We start from the raw sequence: 20,218 nt of genomic DNA on the forward strand, positions 1-20,218 counted from the left end.
GCTCATGACAATGGTAAAGAAAGTGATACGCTGCTAGAAACTACTGTTTAACCATCTGGAAAGAAAGAGGATTAACAGAATGCAGTTCCTAAATCAGATTCACTTAGGATTAAAGTCAGCAGGAAATTCTTCATGCACAAAAGCCATCATAGAACACATGCAAAAGAATACCTTGTGCTAGGGTAATAATAAGTAATACTGTTAATATATATCATCATAAAGCAGAGAGTACGGAAATAAAGTCCACCTGTAGCTTCACTTGGAGACTTCTCCATTTCATCCACATAGCAAGTGAGATAGCAAAAACCACACACAAAAATAACTGATGCAAGGGTATAAGGTGTAACGGCAGTAGCGTGAATCCAGAAATGAGATGTGAGGCAGGATCTAGCCTGTAAGGAGGCTATTAATCTCTCTCACATAATCCCACACATTCCAGCAGTTTAATAGAAGCCTGTGGCATAGGAACCTCCCCTCTTTCCAATCCAAAAAAACAACTATAATGATAGAAAATAGCAGCACCACAGAAAAGAGCCATTTGTATGTATTTATAAATATGAGGTAATTAACTTCTAAATATTAATCATGTCTTTGCACTATGGGAGGCAGGGATATAAAGAAAGATAACCTATATCAGTTTATACATTATTACTTCAACCTGTAATTCTGCAAGATCTGACGAATTTCCACTCCAATGGATAGTGGGGGCTACTCTCCAGCTAAACAAGTGTTTAGTGTGCATGTATGCCATTACCAAGACCTGATAATATCAAGGCAAGTGGGTATTAACTTATTACATTATACAAGCTTCAGTTATAATATTGCACCTCCAGTTTGGGCCTATTTATTGTGCAATGATCTGCCAGTTTTGTCAGAATACGAATGCAACTAAATTGTGTGTCTGTTCCAATTAATAACTCCATAAGCACACAAGACAGTTCTTCTTCAGTTTGTGGACCATCCAGCAATGCATGGTAAAAAACCATGAATATGATGCCCCACAATAAAATCCTGATATTTCCTGTAGAAATTTAGCTTTCATTTCATCTGAATTAAATATGTCCAAAAACAAACAAATAGCAGGTTTTAAAATATCCCTTGCCAGTCAGGATGTTTTTTTTCATGGGTTAAGGCACTTCTGTCCCATCAGAACTCATTGGTATACATGCATATTAGAAAATTATGAACAGCGCTCCATATTCCAATCTTCTTAAAAACTCCTTTATTTGCATAATTGCACAAACCAGTATAGCAACGTTTTGCACTGACACTATGTCAAGTTAACCACTTGTGTTGCATATCAACCTATTAATATAAATGTATATTACACATGCCATTTCTATTGAAAGGGCCTCAGATATCCCCATACTCCTCAGAGCCAAAACAAGCAAAAGCTTCAAGGTCACTCATGCTGAGTAGCAACATTTTTCCAGTGCTGACTAAGAGTTATACAAAGTTATTAAATTCTCAGCTGCCACTCTGCTCAGATAAAGAGGAACAATGGCAATTGCTGATAAATCAGAATACCATCGTATGGATAGGATATTTGTAGGATAATGCATTCTTAAAACAATGAAAATAGGAAAAAGCCATAGTTCTCAGGTTGCTTGGCTGAGCAGGAGGGTGCCACTGACAATGAACTACAGACAGACACGTAATCATTTAAAGCCAAGCACTGCTATCATGCTTGGAACAAGAAAGAACCCCCCCTGAGCTGAGCTAAACTCAGGCAGAACAAAACTTTAGTACAGACCCAAGGAGTCATTTCATATTATAATTCAGAAAAACTTGAACATGTAAAGGTAAACAAAGGTCCAGGGCCGGATGGGATTCATCCCAGGGTATTAAATGAGCTGAGCGCTGTGATTGCCAAACCTCTTCACTTAATTTTTCAGGATTCATTGAGGTCTGGCATGGTGCCAAGAGACTGGCGGATTGCTAATGTGGTGCCGTTATTTAAAAAGGGATCCCGTTCTCAGCCTGAAAACTATAGGCCTGTTAGTCTGACATCAGTAGTAGGAAAACTTTTGGAAGGGGTAATAAGGGATAGGGTACTTGAATACATTGCAGTTCACAATACTATTAGTTTGTGCCAGCATGGTTTTATGCGTAACAGATCTTGCCAGACTAATTTAGTCGCCTTTTATGAGGAGGTGAGCAGGAACCTTGATGCTGGAATGGCAGTTGATGTCATCTACTTGGACTTTGCTAAAGCGTTTGATACAGTACCTCACAGAAGGTTAATGATCAAATTAAGGAATATTGGCCTAGAACATAATATTTGTAATTGGATAGAGAACTGGCTGAAGGATAGAGTACAAAGAGTGGTTGTAAATGGAACATTTTCTAATTGGACCAGTGTGGTTAGTGGAGTACCGCAGGGGTCAGTCCTTGGGCCTTTGCTTTTTAACTTGTTTATTAATGACCTGGAGGTGGGCATAGACAGTACTGTTTCTATTTTTGCTGATGACACTAAATTGTGCAAAACTATAAGTTCCATGCAGGATGCTGCTGCTTTGCAGAGCGATTTGACAAAATTAGATAACTGGGCAGCAAACTGGAAAATGAGGTTCAATGTTGATAAGTGCAAAGTTATGCACTTTGGTAGAAATAATATAAACGCAAACTATCTACTGAATGGGAGTGTGTTGGGGGTTTCCTTAATGGAGAAGGATCTAGGGGTTTTTGTTGATAACAAGTTGTCTAATGCCAGGCAGTGTCATTCTGTGGCTACTAAAGCAAATAAAGTGCTGTCTTGTATAAAAAAGGGCATTGACTCAAGGGATGAGAACATAATTTTGCCCCTTTATAGGTCCCTGGTAAGGCCTCATCTTGAGTATGCAGTGCAGTTTTGGGCTCCAGTCCTTAAGAAGGATATTAATGAGCTGGAGAGAGTGCAGAGACCTGCAACTAAACTGGTTAAGGGGATGGAAGATTTAAACTATGAGGTGAGACTGTCAAGGTTGGGGTTGTTTTCTCTGGAAAAGAGGCGCTTGCGAGGGGACATGATTACTCTGTACAAGTACATTAGAGGGGATTATAGGCAGTTGGGGGATGTTCTTTTTTCCCATAAAAACAATCAGCGCACCAGAGGTCACCCCTTTAGATTAGAGGAAAGGAGCTTCCATTTGAAGCAGCGTAGGTGGTTTTTCACGGTGAGGGCAGTGAGGTTATGGAATGCCCTTCCTAGTGATGTGGTAATGACAGATTCTGTTAATGCCTTTAAGAGGGGCCTGGATGAGTTCTTGATCAATCAGAATATCCAAGGCTATTGTGATACTAATATCTACAGTTAGTACTAGTGGTTGTATATATAGTTTATGTATGTGAGTGTATAGATTGGTAGGTATGGGTTAGGTGTGCTGGGTTTACTTGGATGGGTTGAACTTGATGGACACTGGTCTTTTTTTCAACCCTATGTAACTATGTAACTATGTAAGATGCTGCTGCTAGCATACTATAAACATTCTATTACTACTTTAACATACTTCCAACACTCAAAAATCAGGAGAATATAAAGGTACAACATTGTTTTAGCCAGATCCAGCTACAACCAACTTCTTTACAGGCCTACCCTGAAGCATGGCAAACAGAAAAAAAAATCAGAATATATGTTTCAATGAGAAATATACCCAATTTACAGATAGGGATTGTCATCCAAATTTTGTCCTAAAATATCAAATATAATAGCGTACATTTGCTATTATACTCCATGCCACTAAATAGCGTTCTCTCTACAGACCCCATAAAACTGTAGTATAATTTCATTGCTGTTATGGCGAAATGCCCACACATACAGTTATTATGCTAGCCCCAATCACAGTAGAAAACAAGGGCTTAAGAATAAAGACATCAGGCTCAGAAGGGTAAACAGCCCAGGCCAATGATGTGGCAGCTGTCGACAACAACATGGAAAATAAAATACACTCATTGCAACAGAGCTTCTTAGCTGGGGCCCAGTAACACCACACATAAATATGGAAATCAAAAAATGCTTACTTTCTTTACTTAGCTTAACAAAACTTATTTCTAAATTTCTGCCGCTAGTACATAAAATAGAAACCTCTTTTGCATATTTAAATGATGTACACTTTACATTCCCAAAAATATTTGGAAGGTACACATTAAAAAAAAAATATACTACAAGAACTCATTCTCCACCATTGGGCTAAAACAACACAGCAGCTCCGATCCTCTTGCTATAGGGTCAGCCCCAATCATGACTGAGGAACAGAACAACAGTCAATAGCAAAACGTGTAAAAGGTAGATTCAGAGTTTGTTTTGTTTTTTAAAGAATAAATCAGCCCTAGTGAACCAGGAATTTTTACAAAATAAATAACTATCATTACACTAAAACATGGTAAACAGCTATAATATTAGGCAATGTATAATTTGCACAGAGAAGGCACTGGCATATCTATATAATGCTAAATGTGCCTACCTGGCAGACAGGAAATTGCAGGTTACTGCTCCCACTGATTCATGGCTTAATACTGAGCTTCCCAAATACAACATAACTCTGCATGGTATTAGCTGTATTATGGAAAAACAAAATGTGATGTTTTGTATCGGTTGCCATTTTAGGCAGAGCATCTAGTTGCAGAATAATACTTTGAATGGTTGTTCCTTGCTCTAACTCATACATGGGCGGTGGATAAAATGCTCTGTAACACTGTATTAGCATTGTTTTTTTTATAGCTTATACAACAGTTCATGGAACCAAAACATACACATATACTGTATCTGTGAAGAATATTGTGCATATAAAAAGAAAAATTACAGATCTGCTGATAAAAAAGTGACCAGATAAATTATATTTACATTTTTTTCTTAACATCCAGTTGTGTAAATGAACGGAAAATTCCCACAGAAGCCTACAATCCTGAATGCCTAATAGATAAATAAATCATATCATACCAGTACCATGCTCTATAGCTTCTGGCTATGGTGACACTATGGTGAAACTATGTCCATATAATGTTGTAGACGTTATTTCTAGCAAAATATGTACCACTGGATATATAAAGGCAGATTTGTTCATTCTTATTTTTGGGAATATAAAGGTAAAGTTCAGCATCAGTCCATGGCAAGCAATAGCACAAGACTAAACATAATCTAGCCATTCTGGTGAGTTTTGGGAGTATAAGAAACTGCTTCCTGTCCCCCCAAATAAAACCTGTCCTACAATTGACAGCATTCCCCTTGGAGAAGTTCAGGATTTGAGTCTGTTCAGTGCAGAATATAAGATGCCCACCAACCGACTCGGTTAGTCAGGTTTAATGCACTCAGAAGACATGAAAACATGTCAGGGTTATTTTAGCCCTGGCATCAAAGCACAAAACACCTTGCTATCATAGTTCATGAATACTGATCAGCTAATGAAACAAGTGTGCAACTATCACCTGAAAATGCGCTAGTGAGGGTATGGGGATTGTTTATTCAATATTTATAAAAGAAAAATTAAATACATTTGCTTTTGAAAATACTGAACCTGCAGCATTTAAGAAGGAAAATGGGGTTTAAAAGCACCAGATATGCCAGTTCCCTGACAGAATGCACTCCACTCAGACAAATACAAATAGAATGGTGTTCAGACAAAGGAATACAGACAAGCCCTACACAAAGGATTCACTGCAGCAGCCATCACAACAAATTCTGATCCAAAGCCTTAACGTGAAGTCACAAAAACAAACCGTGACTAATATCAGTCTCTCTGCACAAGAGTAAATATATCTGTCTGTACATGTTTGTCTCAAACACCAGGAAACATTAACAGACAATCAGCAGCTCTAAATATTATCTGTTTGGAAATGCATCAACTGCCTATTAACTCTGATTCATATAAATGTCTGCATTTCATCTATACTGGAAGTGGTTTAATAAGGATTTATTATCTCATGGTTCCCTAAAGGGTCCAAAGCTGGACTGCACTTCATCTTTACCTGTGTTTAAACTGTCATATTATTTTAATGCTGCTCTCATACAAGGACAAATATACATAAACATTATATAATAATAATAATAATAAGTACATACTTGGTATTTTACCTTCTTTGGGGTCTCCCATTTAAGAGTGAAGGAGCTTACTTTTATCTTGCTACATTCACCACTAGACAAGAACTCCTGACTTGCTTCCAGATGGGTCAGTTCCATTTTCCTGTAGAAGAGTCACTGTTCTCTACTGACTGCACCAAAGCTTAGGGTTAAATGAGCCCAAGAGAAACTAGTGCATCTCCTGGCTGGCAGCTACTTTGCTACAAGGGCATGTAGCTCAGTGTCATATAGGAAGCACTGGTTTAGATGCCACCACATATGACAACCTCTCATTCATTGGTTATCAATAGCAAAATCTGTAGCTGTGCGCAGATCAGCACTCAGTGAATGGAAAAGGCTAGTGGATTTTGCCAGCAGTCAGACACCTAATCAAGGCAAGCTCATGCTGTCAGTTCCCATAAGCGTTATGCCTCACACAATTCACACTCAGTCCGGAATGCTAGTTAATACAAACACACACACATTTGTAGTACACAACAAAACCTGAACAAAGCGTGTAAAGGGCTGTATTTTTATTACGTTTGACTGCAATATTCACTTTGTCACAAAAATATTTCTGGGAAGCAAGTCAATAGAAAAGTGGTACCCCAGGTCCCACTACATATTCATCTGAAGTAATGGTCCAGTGGTTTCCCTTTGCCAACTGGGTGAATATCTTCTCTGTTAAAAAACAGTTTATGTTAAAAAAAATTGTTTTGAGGGTAAGACAGAATAGCAGAAAACCCCAAACAAAATACTGTTTTCTTCCAACATGAGGCAACACTCAGCAGGTAACAACAGGTTCATCATTATAAATATGATATGGAGAAGACTTTCTTATTCACTGCAGTCTTTGTTAAAAGATACCAATCAGCAGTTGAAAAGCTACAGTCATGTATTAAAAGTTTGTAACAGGTCTAGTTAACCCCACGGGAGTTAGCATTTTCTGCTCACCTGTTTGAAGGCAAACATCTAATTTGTTGCTTTGAGTTACTAGATGATTGATAAACTTTCTTAGATTGCTCCTTTAGTTTCATTCTTTTTCCTTATGCAGCCCATCAGGGACATAAGGCATAGGTAACTAGGATTCAACTTACAAAATTGGTAATCTAATGGAGCCCACTTACAAAATATAGGTTAAAAAAAAAAAAAAAAAAAAAAAAAAAAGGTATAAAAAATTTGTCTTATTAAGCCAACACCCTAGTTCACATTAGATCTGTATCATGCTTAGTGATCTCACACAGCCTTTTATTTTACCAGCAGTAATATTGATCCTATATGCTGGTATATTGAATAAACGTTGACCTAGAATAATTAAAAAGAGACTGAAAATGTTGAAGGCTTTTAACATGCCCGCTCTTGGTGTTGCACTTGCAGCAACAAATATCACAAGTGATGAACACGTGCCTGGATATGTATATATTACCTATACTAATATACAAAAAGAAAAAAATAAATTTATATATAAATAGATAGATCTATAAATAAACAGATTTTTATGCAAAATAAAGCAACAGATTATTGTGCAAAAAGAACCTTGCTTCTCTGCATATAAGCATAGGTGTGACCAGCCATACTGTTTGCCACAACGGAGGTATTCTACATAAATGACAACAGCATAGAACCATACAACTTTATAAAGTAAGCCAAAGTTGAAAGATACTAATCTAAACAAACCAGAAAAGAATAAGCAATATGGCAACTAACTTTATAAAAATGCACACAGATGAAAAGCTAAACCCTGTTTATAAAAAGTATTTTTTCCCTTTGAAATAACTTTTCAGTATTCAGAAACTACTGTGAGTGAATGGTACTGCCTTGTTGTAAGTGGAAGGGGAATAAGGCTTTTTATGTTATTATGACCTTAGTTTACAGCACATCATTTCAAAACAAGAATACTAAGACTAAGGCGGGATGGGATAGTCATAAACAATACACAGACTTTTTATTGATATATTGTGGTGATTTACATACCCCATTTTCAAGTCGCTTCTCTCCTGCAAGGCCATTTCTTTGATTTGGGCTTTGACGAGCTGCAAAATTAATTTAAAAAGCGTTTATTTTTAACAGTTTCATATTTACTACAAGAAAGTTATTTGTTAACAAAGCAAAAACATTATTGTAATGTTTTAAGGAGAACCAATGATTTAAAATCTGCACATGTGTGTAACTACAGAGGTGCAGAAGTCCCTTATGTAGAAAGAATAAAGCTGGCCATACACGCACCGATACTATCGTACGAAACCTTGGTGCGTGTATGGCATGTCGGCGAGTCGACCGATATCGCAGGAAGCTGCTGATATCGGACGACTCGCCAATCGGTCAGGTTAGAAAATTTTGATAGGGCGCCATAGAAGGCACCTGACCAAAATCTGCCGTCAGGGCTAAATCGGCAGAAGGAGGTAGAAATCCTATTGTTTCTACCTCCTTATCTGCTGTTTCAGCCCTGACTGTGTGTGGCGGATCTGACGATGTTTCGTGCGACCGATGGTCGCACGAAACACCGTTAGATCGCCACGTGTATGGCCAGCTTAAGACTTCATAATAATGCTAGAAGGTCAATATCGTAACAGAAAAGACGTACATTTATAAACATACACCAAAATGTATTCTGCACTACTTTTTACATTGTTTACATTATAATTTTATACAGCTTAAAAGACATGGAAAGTAAATATCATTCGGGGTGGGGGGGGATTCTAGTAACTTACTTCAGACTCCAGCCAGTGCTTGCCTTTTTACAAAAATACACCTGCCCAATATATATATATATTTACTACAACACAAGAAAGTCATGAATATCCTGCAAAATATATGCTTATAAATGGAACGTAGTGATGTCATCTGAGTAACAAACAATTATGTATCAAAGAAATAAAATATCCCCTCAGCAGACACAACAACGTAAAGGAGGAGTTCCAAGATCATATAAAAGCACAAGTCCTCAGGCCAAGGGTTTCCATAACCCAGTTCATCCATCCAGTTCATCATCAGTAAGTTACATAATTTGAAAGGTTCTGCTCTCTTTGTTACTGTTGTTATAATGCTCTCCTGTTTGGTATGCATATCAAAGTTTCTTTGAAAAGACTTCTGGAGTTTGTTATGTTTCAAGATCCAATAAAATAAACCAGCATGGTGGCACGATGCCCAGAGTGATTTTTTTTCCTCTAGTCTAAACATGCTCTGGGATTCTCCATTGCTGTACTCCACTTTCTTTGTGTTCTAAATGTAAGATTCTTAGTTTAACCCTTTAAGTGCCAGCCGAATTCGTCATTTCAGTTCCCCCCAGTGCCAGACGTTTTGTAAACATTCTGTGCTCTCTCAATGTAGGGGCTTTTACTGGGGGCAGGGTTAAGTTTAGGTAGGCAAACTATATATTGTTTTTTTCAGGAGAACCTGAGCTTTCCAAATCTACCTGAGTTTTTGTGTATTTCCACTTCTGGAACAAGATTTAGAGCTTGAAATACAAAAAAAAAAAGAAAAAATGCTATTTTTCATGATATAAGGATTTATACCAGAAACACATTTTATTTTATGGACAAAAATTCAACTGATTTGGAAAGCCTCATGTCTCCCGAACGTGCCAATACCTGATATGTATAGTTTTATTGAGATTTCTGACTTCTATAGATCAAAAACTCCCAGCAGTAAATTACTAAATTTTCAAAGCATTACAGCAGAATACGGCATACTTTACATTCCAAAGCCAAAAATCCTGGAATATTAGGTTTACCCCAGGAAACCATACATTTTTGAAAACTACACATTCTGACGAATCCGAAATGGGTAACTATGTCTTCAAACTCCTAAGTACCAAACGGCAATGCTTTACTGAATTTAGCATTTTCTATAAAAAATTATGAAAATTCTAAAAAATCACCTCAAATCTTCCATTTTCAAGCACCTTATCTCCCACATAACATTAGGTACGAAGAAAACACACCCTAAATATGAAAGCCAGGGGTCCACTGAACAGTTTGATGCCCATTGTGCATAGGATCACCAATGTATCTGGAATTTAGAGACCCCAAAAGGAAGTTAGTACATACAAATTGCCCAGGAGATCTCTTTAGCTACTGAAAATTCAACACATTTACTGCATTTTCTGTGGGGTAAAAACACAAAAAAATACATTGACCCCCCAAAATCATATATTTTTGGAAAGTACACATTCGGACGAATTCAAAATTGGTACCCATGTCTTTCTACTCCAAACTACTGAGCCGCAATTCTTTCCCAAAATTGCCAGTTTTGATGAAATACCTAAAAATCACATCAAATCTTCCACTTTCAAGCACCTTATCTCCCACATAACATTAGGTACCAAGAAAACACACCCGAAATATGAAAGCCAAGGGTCCGCTGAACAGTTTGATGCCCATTGTGCATAGGATCACCAATGTATCTGGCATTTAGAGACCCCATAAGGAAGTTAGTGCATACAAATTGCCCAGGAGATCTCTTTAGCTACTGAAAATTCAACACATTTACTGCATTTTCTGTGGGGTAAAAACACAAAAAAATACATTGACCCCCCAAAACCATATATTCTTGGAAAGTACACATTCGGGGCGAATTCAAAATTGGTACCCATGTCTTTCTACTCCAAACTACAGAGTCGCAGTGCTTTCCCAAAATTGCTAGTTTTGGTGAAATACCTGAAAAACACATCAAATCTTACACTTTCAAGCACCTTATCTCCCACATAACATTAGGTACAAAGAAAACACACCAGAAATATGAAAGCCAAGGGTCCGCTGAACAGTTTGATGCCCATTGTGCATAGGATCAGCACTGTATCTGGCATTTAGAGACCCCATAAGGACGTCAGTGCATAGAGATTGCCCCAGAGGTCTCTAGCTACTGAAAATTCAACACGTTTACTGCATTTTCTGTGGGGTAAAAACCCAAAAAAATACATTGACCCCCCAAAACCATATATTTTTGGAAAGTACACATTCGGGCGAATTCAAAATTGGTACCCATGTCTTTCTACTCCAAACTACAGAGTCGCAGTGCTTTCCCAAAATTGCTAGTTTTGGTGAAATACCTGAAAATCACATCAAATCTTCCACTTTCAAGCACCATATCTCCCACATAACATTAGGTACAAAGAAAACACACCCTAAATATGAAAGCCAAGGGTCCGCTGAACAGTTTGATGCCCATTGTGCATAGGATCAGCACTGTATCTGGCATTTAGAGACCCCATAAGGACGTCAGTGCATAGAGATTGCCCCAGGGGTCTCTTTAGCTACTGAAAATTCAACACGTTTACTGCATTTTCTGTGGGGTAAAAACACAAAAAAATACTTTGACCCCCCAAAACCATATATTTTTGGAAAGTACACATTCGGGCGAATTCAAAATTGGTACCCATGTCTTTCTACTCCAAACTACAGAGTCGCAGTGCTTTCCCAAAATTGCAAGTTTTGGTGAAATACCTGAAAAACACATCAAATCTTCGACTTTCAAGCACCTTATCTCCCACATAACATTAGGTACCAAAAGAACACACCCTAAATATGAAAGCCAAGGGTCCGCTGAACAGTTTCATGCCCATTGTGCATAGGATCACCAATGTATCTGGCATTTAGAGACCCCATAAGGAAGTCAGTGCATACAAATTACCCAGGAGATCTCTTTAGCTACTGAAAATTCAACACATTTACTGCATTTTCTGTGGGGTAAAAACACAAAAAAATACATTGACCCCCCAAAACCATATATTTTTGCAAAGTACACATTCGGGCGAATTCAAAATTGGTACCCATGTCTTTCTACTCCAAACTACAGAGTCGCAGTGCTTTCCCAAAATTGCTAGTTTTGGTGAAATACCTGAAAATCACCTCAAATCTTTCACTTTCAAGCACCTTATCTCCCACATAACATTAGGTACCAAGAAAACACACCCGAAATATGAAAGCCAAGGGTCCGCTGAACAGTTTGATGCCCATTGTGCATAGGATCAGCACTGTATCTGGCATTTAGAGACCCCATAAGGACGTCCGTGCATAGAGATTGCCCCAGAGGTCTCTTTAGCTACTGAAAATTCAACACGTTTACTGCATTTTCTGTGGGGTAAAAACAAAAAAATACATTGACCCCCCAAAACCATATATTTTTGGAAAATACACATTCGGGCAAATTCAAAATTGGTACCCATGTCTTTCTACTCCAAACTACAGAGTCGCAGTGCTTTCCCAAAATTGCTAGTTTTGGTGAAATACCTGAAAAACACATCAAATCTTCCACTTTCAAGCACCTTATCTCCCACATAACATTAGGTACCAAGAAAACACACCCGAAATATGAAAGCCAAGGGTCCGCTGAACAGTTTGATGCCCATTGTGCATAGGATCAGCACTGTATCTGGCATTTAGAGACCCCATAAGGACGTCAGTGCATAGAGATTGCCCCAGAGGTCTCTTTAGCTACTGAAAATTCAACACGTTTACTGCATTTTCTGTGGGGTAAAAACACAAAAAAATACATTGACCCCCCAAAACCATATATTTTTGGAAAGTACACATTCGGGCGAATTCAAAATTGGTACCCATGTCTTTCTACTCCAAACTACAGAGTCGCAGTGCTTTCCCAAAATTGCTAGTTTTGGTGAAATACCTGAAAACACATCAAATCTTCCACTTTCAAGCACCTTATCTCCCACATAACATTAGGTACCAAGAAAACACACCCTAAATATGAAAGCCAAGGGTCTGCTGAACAGTTTGATGCCCATTGTGCATAGGATCAGCACTGTATCTGGCATTTAGAGACCCCATAAGGAAGTTAGTGCATAGAGATTGCCCCAGAGGTCTCTTTAGCTACTGAAAATTCAACACGTTTACTGCATTTTCTGTGGGGTAAAAACCCAAAAAAAATACATTGACCCCCCAAAACCATATATTTTTGGAAAGTACACATTCGGTTGAATTCAAAATTGGTACCCATGTATTTCTACTCCAAACTTCAGAGTCGCAGTGCTTTCCCAAAATTGCTAGTTTTGGTGAAATACCTGAAAATCACATCAAATCTTCCACTTTCAAGCACCATATCTCCCACATAACATTAGGTACCAAGAAAACACACCCAAAATATGAAAGCCAAGGGTCCGCTGAACAGTTTGATGCCCATTGTGCATAGGATCAGCACTGTATCTGGCATTTAGAGACCCCATAAGGACGTCAGTGCATAGAGATTGCCCCAGAGGTCTCTTTAGCTACTGAAAATTCAACACGTTTACTGCATTTTCTGTGGGGTAAAAACACAAAAAAATACATTGACCCCCCAAAACCATATATTTTTGGAAAGTACACATTCGGGCGAATTCAAAATTGGTACCCATGTCTTTCTACTCCAAACTACAGAGTCGCAGTGCTTTCCCAAAATTGCTAGTTTTGGTGAAATACCTGAAAAACACATCAAATCTTCCACTTTCAAGCACCTTATCTCCCACATAACATTAGGTACCAAAAGAACAGACCCTAAATATGAAAGCCAAGGGTCCGCTGAACAGTTTGATGCCCATTGTGCATAGGATCACCAATGTATCTGGCATTTAGAGACCCCAAAAGGAAGTTAATGCATACAAAGTGTATACACTGCAATATAAGCTACCGGCATGTGCATTATGCGGCATAAGACCCCCTAACAGTAAGGAGACCCTAGAAAACCATATATTTTCCGAAAGTACACATTCTGACAAAACAAAAATGGGTACATACATCTTTCTACTACAAACTACCAAACTACAAAGCTATGCTAAACAGAACGGTTTTTATGACATTTCTGAAAATTGTCACAAAGCTTGCATTTTACCCCATTATGTACCCCCGCATTTTGTACCGTATCAACATAAAACATTCTAAATATAAACGCCAGGGGTCTACTGAACAGTTTGATGCCCTATATGCATAGATTTACCAAACTATGTGGGGTACAGGGGCACCCAAGTAAAAATAGTGCATATGAATTTTCACATAAGATGCTTCGGCTCATGCAGTTTTTGCACCCGGTATGTGTATTATGTGCCATACGACCACCTAACAGTAAGGAGACCCTAGAAAACCATATATTTTCCGAAAGTACACATTCTGACAAAACAAAAATGGGTAAATACATCTTTCTACTACAAACTACCAAACTACAAAGCTATGCTAAACAGAACAGTTTTTATGACATTTCTGAAAATTGTCACAAAGCTTGCATTTTACCCCATTATGTACCCCCACATTTTGTACCGTATCAACATAAAACATTCTAAATATAAACGCCAGGGGTCTACTGAACAGTTTGATGCCCTATATGCATAGATTTACCAAACTATGTGGGGTACAGGGGCACCCAAGTAAAAATAGTGCATATGAATTTTCACATAAGATGCTTCGGCTCATGCAATTTTTGCACCCGGTATGTGTATTATGTGCCATACGACCACCTAACAGTAAGGAGACCCTAGAAAACCATATATTTTCCGAAAGTACACATTCTGACAAAACAAAAATGGGTACATACATCTTTCTACTACAAACTACCAAACTACAAAGCTATGCTAAACAGAACGGTTTTTATGACATTTCTGAAAATTGTCACAAAGCTTGCATTTTACCCCATTATGTACCCCCACATTTTGTACCGTATCAACATAAAACATTCTAAATATGAACGCCAGGGGTCTACTGAACAGTTTGATGCCCTATATGCATAGATTTACCAAACTATGTGGGGTACAGGGGCACCCAAGTAAAAATAGTGCATATGAATTTTCACATAAGATGCTTCGGCTCATGCAGTTTTTGCACCCGGTATGTGTATTATGTGCCATACGACCACCTAACAGTAAGGAGACCCTAGAAAACCATATATTTTCCGAAAGTACACATTCTGACAAAACAAAAATGGGTAAATACATCTTTCTACTACAAACTACCAAACTACAAAGCTATGCTAAACAGAACGGTTTTTATGACATTTCTGAAAATTGTCACAAAGCTTGCATTTTACCCCATTATGTACCCCCACATTTTGTACCGTATCAACATAAAACATTCTAAATATGAACGCCAGGGGTCTACTGAACAGTTTGATGCCCTATATGCATAGATTTACCAAACTATGTGGGGTACAGGGGCACCCAAGTAAAAATAGTGCATATGAATTTTCACATAAGATGCTTCGGCTCATGCAGTTTTTGCACCCGGTATGTGTATTATGTGCCATACGACCACCTAACAGTAAGGAGACCCTAGAAAACCATATATTTTCCGAAAGTACACATTCTGACAAAACAAAAATGGGTAAATACATCTTTCTACTACAAACTAACAAACTACAAAGCTATGCTAAACAGAACGGTTTTTATGACATTTCTGAAAATTGTCACAAAGCTTGCATTTTACCCCATTATGTACCCCCACATTATGTACCGTATCAACATAAAACATTCTAAATATGAACGCTAGGGGTCTACTGAACAGTTTGATGCCCTATATGCATAGATTTGCCAAACTATGTGGGGTACAGGGGCACCCAAGTAAAAATAGTGCATATGAATTTTCACATAAGATGCTTCGGCTCATGCAGTTTTTGCACCCGGTATGTGTATTATGTGCCATACGACCACCTAACAGTAAGGAGACCCTAGAAAACCATATATTTTCCGAAAGTACACATTCTGACAAAACAAAAATGGGTACATACATCTTTCTACTACAAACTACCAAACTACAAAGCTATGCTAAACAGAACGGTTTTTATGACATTTCTGAAAATTGTCACAAAGCTTGCATTTTACCCCATTATGTACCCCCACATTTTGTACCGTATCAACATAAAACATTCTAAATATGAACGCCAGGGGTCTACTGAACAGTTTGATGCCCTATATGCATAGATTTACCAAACTATATGGGGTACAGGGGCACCCAAGTAAAAATAGTGCATATGAATTTTCACATAAGATGCTTCGGCTCATGCAGTTTTTGCACCCGGTATGTGTATTATGTGCCATACGACCACCTAACAGTAAGGAGACCCTAGAAAACCATATATTTTCCGAAAGTACACAATCTGACAAAACAAAAATGGGTACATACATCTTTCTACTACAAACTACCAAACTACAAAGCTATGCTAAACAGAACGGTTTTTATGACATTTCTGAAAATTGTCACAAAGCTTGCATTTTACCCCATTATGTACCCCCACATTTTGTACCGTATCAACATAAAACATTCTAAATATGAACGCCAGGGGTCTACTGAACAGTTTGATGCCCTATATGCATAGATTTACCAAACTATGTGGGGTACAGGGGCACCCAAGTAAAAATAGTGCATATGAATTTTCACATAAGATGCTTCGGCTCATGCAGTTTTTGCACCCGGTATGTGTATTATGTGCCATACGACCACCTAACAGTAAGGAGACCCTAGAAAACCATATATTTTCCGAAAGTACACATTCTGACAAAACAAAAATGGGTAAATACATCTTTCTACTACAAACTAACAAACTACAAAGCTATGCTAAACAGAACGGTTTTTATGACATTTCTGAAAATTGTCACAAAGCTTGCATTTTACCCCATTATGTACCCCCACATTATGTACCGTATCAACATAAAACATTCTAAATATGAACGCTAGGGGTCTACTGAACAGTTTGATGCCCTATATGCATAGATTTGCCAAACTATGTGGGGTACAGGGGCACCCAAGTAAAAATAGTGCATATGAAATTTCACATAAGATGCTTCGGCTCATGCAGTTTTTGCACCCGGTATGTGTATTATGTGCCATACGACCACCTAACAGTAAGGAGACCCTAGAAAACCATATATTTTCCGAAAGTACACATTCTGACAAAACAAAAATGGGTACATACATCTTTCTACTACAAACTACCAAACTACAAAGCTATGCTAAACAGAACGGTTTTTATGACATTTCTGAAAATTGTCACAAAGCTTGCATTTTACCCCATTATGTACCCCCACATTTTGTACCGTATCAACATAAAACATTCTAAATATGAACGCCAGGGGTCTACTGAACAGTTTGATGCCCTATATGCATAGATTTACCAAACTATATGGGGTACAGGGGCACCCAAGTAAAAATAGTGCATATGAATTTTCACATAAGATGCTTCGGCTCATGCAGTTTTTGCACCCGGTATGTGTATTATGTGCCATACGACCACCTAACAGTAAGGAGACCCTAGAAAACCATATATTTTCCGAAAGCACACATTCTGACAAAACAAAAATGGGTAAATACATCTTTCTACTACAAACTACCAAACTACAAAGCTATGCTAAACAGAACGGTTTTTATGACATTTCTGAAAATTGTCACAAAGCTTGCATTTTACCCCATTATGTACCTCCACATTTTGTACCGTATCAACATAAAACATTCTAAATATGAACGCCAGGGGTCTACTGAACAGTTTGATGCCCTATATGCATAGATTTGCCAAACTATGTGGGGTACAGGGGCACCCAAGTAAAAATAGTGCATATGAATTTTCACATAAGATGCTTCGGCTCATGCAGTTTTTGCACCCGGTATGTGTATTATGTGCCATACGACCACCTAACAGTAAGGAGACCCTAGAAAACCATATATTTTCCGAAAGTACACATCCTGACAAAACAAAAATGGGTAAATAAAACTTTCTACTACAAACTACAAAGCTATGCTAAACAGAACGGTTTTTGTGACATTTCTGAAAATCAAGCGAACAAGAACTATGCATAACTGAAAATGCTATAAAATGGCTAAACATGCAGTAAAATACCCCAAAATCCACCAAAATCACAGAAAATGTAGTAGAAACACCAAAATAATACACAAAAGATATTGCGCAGTGCGGTTAGCGAATACACTATCCGCAATGGCAATAAAACATTTTTTTCAGGCAGGAATAAAAACGATGCGATTAGAAAAAAAAAAAAAATTACAAAATTACATAAGTGTGTAAGTGTGTGTGTACATTAGGTAAAATGTGTTTTGTGTGCATGTATGCAAGTAAGTGTGTGTAAGTGTAAGTGTTGTGAATGTTTGAAATCTCCCAACTCCCCTAAAATGTATGTGTTTGTGTGTAAATGTGAGTATAAGTGTGTATTAGTGTATTATTAGTGTATTATGTGTGTGTATGTGTGTTTTTGTGTGTTTTTGCCACTTACCTGTGTAGGAGATCGTGGATCTGCGAGTATCAGCAGCAGGAAGGAGGGGGGCCAGCAGGGGGGGGAGCAGAGAAAGGCAGAAGGCGATCGTGAAATCCAGGAATGGATTTCACGTGCCTGCCTTTTCTTATGTGGCCCCTGGGCGATCGCGCCCCAGGGGCCACTCGTTCCCCACCTCTGACTGTTGTCTGGAGGCTGGGGAACGAGCAGGGAGCGAAGGAGCGGCTTGAAAAGCCGCTTCTCCGCTCCCAAACCCGGAAGTGCCCCAGGACGTAGAATCTACGTTCTGTGGCACTTAGGTCCTTTAGTACCCAGGACGTAGATTCTACGTCCTGTGGCACTAAAAAGGTTAAAATTAACTAATATTTTCAATAATAATAACAATAATAATAATAATTTCAAAGTGAATGCATAGTGTCATATGTCAACACTGAAATCTGCCTGTGTGCGCACTGACAGGCTGACCCCATCCCAGTCAGTAGAACAAATGGTTGCCCTTTTCCCCACCTAACTTTAGCTAGGAGCTACAGCAACTGCTCTTGTCTAAACTATAGCAAGAAAGGGTAAGTTGTTTAAATAATTTTAAACTAAATGAACCACAAAATGGCAACCATTTGGGAGTTTTAACCTTGGAAAGCAAATTGCAGGTACATGTGTAAAATGTATAGGACTGGCCAGACCAGGAAGGTTTTTAATGTAATTGGTCAGCTTAAATATATTGCAATACATGTTTAAAGAAGAAGGAAAGGTAAAACCTAAGTAAGCTTTATTAGAAACCGCTGCTCTGAGTCCTTTTATTGTGTATACATGATCTTCTGTGTCAGACTTCCTGCTCTCAGAAAAATCTTTCAGGGCATGGCACAAGCTTCCTCAGTTTGCTCCTCTCTCTTCCTCCATTCTGCTCTCTCCCCCTCCACTCTCTTCTGTAATTTGAACTGAGAGCTTCCCTGGCTGAATGCTGCTGCCTGGAAGTGAAGTCAGATCAAGCTAAAATGGCAGCTGCTATCTTAAACAAACAGGGAGAGCTTCTAGGACTCTTTACTCAGGTATGGTAAAGCATACTGCAGAATAAATACAGCCTTCTAGCTTGCACTATTATGACTAATGTATTGTATAAAATGTCTGAGTTGCTTTCCTTCTCCTTCAAAGGGGAGGGCAGTTTTGGTAGATTATTCAAACTATATCAGTGGTACTGACCAAGCACAAGATTTTATCAAATAAGCCAATAATCTTGCTTGGCAAGATGCTTGACATTAGCTTTATGTAGATGTGCAAGTACTCGCTGCATTGAAACAAAAACTACCAGTATCCTAAATAAGTGTAACAACTAAAGTTAAATAACCTGTTTTCAAGCTCCGAAAAAAAGAAGTATATATTGGCACTTACACTGTTCATTGGTCTCAGCTGGAAAATCCTCATGACGAAGGAAGAATTTCACCTCTTCTCTACGAGGACCCCACTTCTGCAAGTGCTCAAACATGAGATGATCATATGGTAATGGGCGCTCTACATTAAGAAAGATAGTATATACATTACTAATAGAACAGTGCAATACATAGAAATATGACAACAAAAATATAATATAAATCTATAAAATAAGGCAGCAACAGACCCCTGCTGCCATCAAGTAGAAAAATATGATTGTGGCCTTTTGCCAGGCAATTCAATCAATATCTGTCATAATGCCAGCCCCATCTTTCCATGAATTGCCAGTCTGACATTTTCAAAAGCCACTAACCTAAATATCCACTTGTTTGGGACCTCAGCAAACAAATGGATCTCTGTTCAATTTGACCGCTAATTTGTTTGTGGGCTTACAGTAGGAGCCAACTGATGGCCACCAACACCCATTGGAAGAAGACTGCAATCCTCTCCCAGCATAGTAAGGTTGGTTGGGAAAAAAAAACAAAAAAACACATTTATCAAGTTCAACCTTTTTTGTCTAAATGAAACCTGCCTAACTACTTAGGGCTCTGGCACACAGGGAGATT

General features: G+C 38.3%; 1 protein-coding gene across 7 annotated transcripts in view; it reads right to left on the reverse strand.

The window, feature by feature from the left end:
* ppp1r13b (protein phosphatase 1 regulatory subunit 13B) overlaps positions 1–20,218 on the reverse strand; it is a 68,723-nt gene that overhangs the window by 19,959 nt on the left and 28,546 nt on the right. For 6 of the 7 annotated variants that reach the window (XM_004917181.4, XM_018096569.2, XM_004917180.4 and 3 more), the window contains exons 3-4: positions 19,614–19,733; positions 8,009–8,067 (exon numbers count right to left, since the gene is read on the reverse strand). In XM_004917181.4, the coding sequence (XP_004917238.3) occupies positions 8,009–8,067; positions 19,614–19,733 (179 nt within the window). Of the gene's footprint in view, positions 1–247; positions 358–8,008; positions 8,068–19,613; positions 19,734–20,218 lie in introns of those variants that run through there. The other variant, XM_031891468.1, reaches the window with a different exon arrangement.

The sequence above is a fragment of the Xenopus tropicalis genome, chromosome 8 (genome assembly GCF_000004195.4).
Source record: "Xenopus tropicalis strain Nigerian chromosome 8, UCB_Xtro_10.0, whole genome shotgun sequence".
NCBI lineage: Eukaryota > Metazoa > Chordata > Amphibia > Anura > Pipidae > Xenopus > Xenopus tropicalis.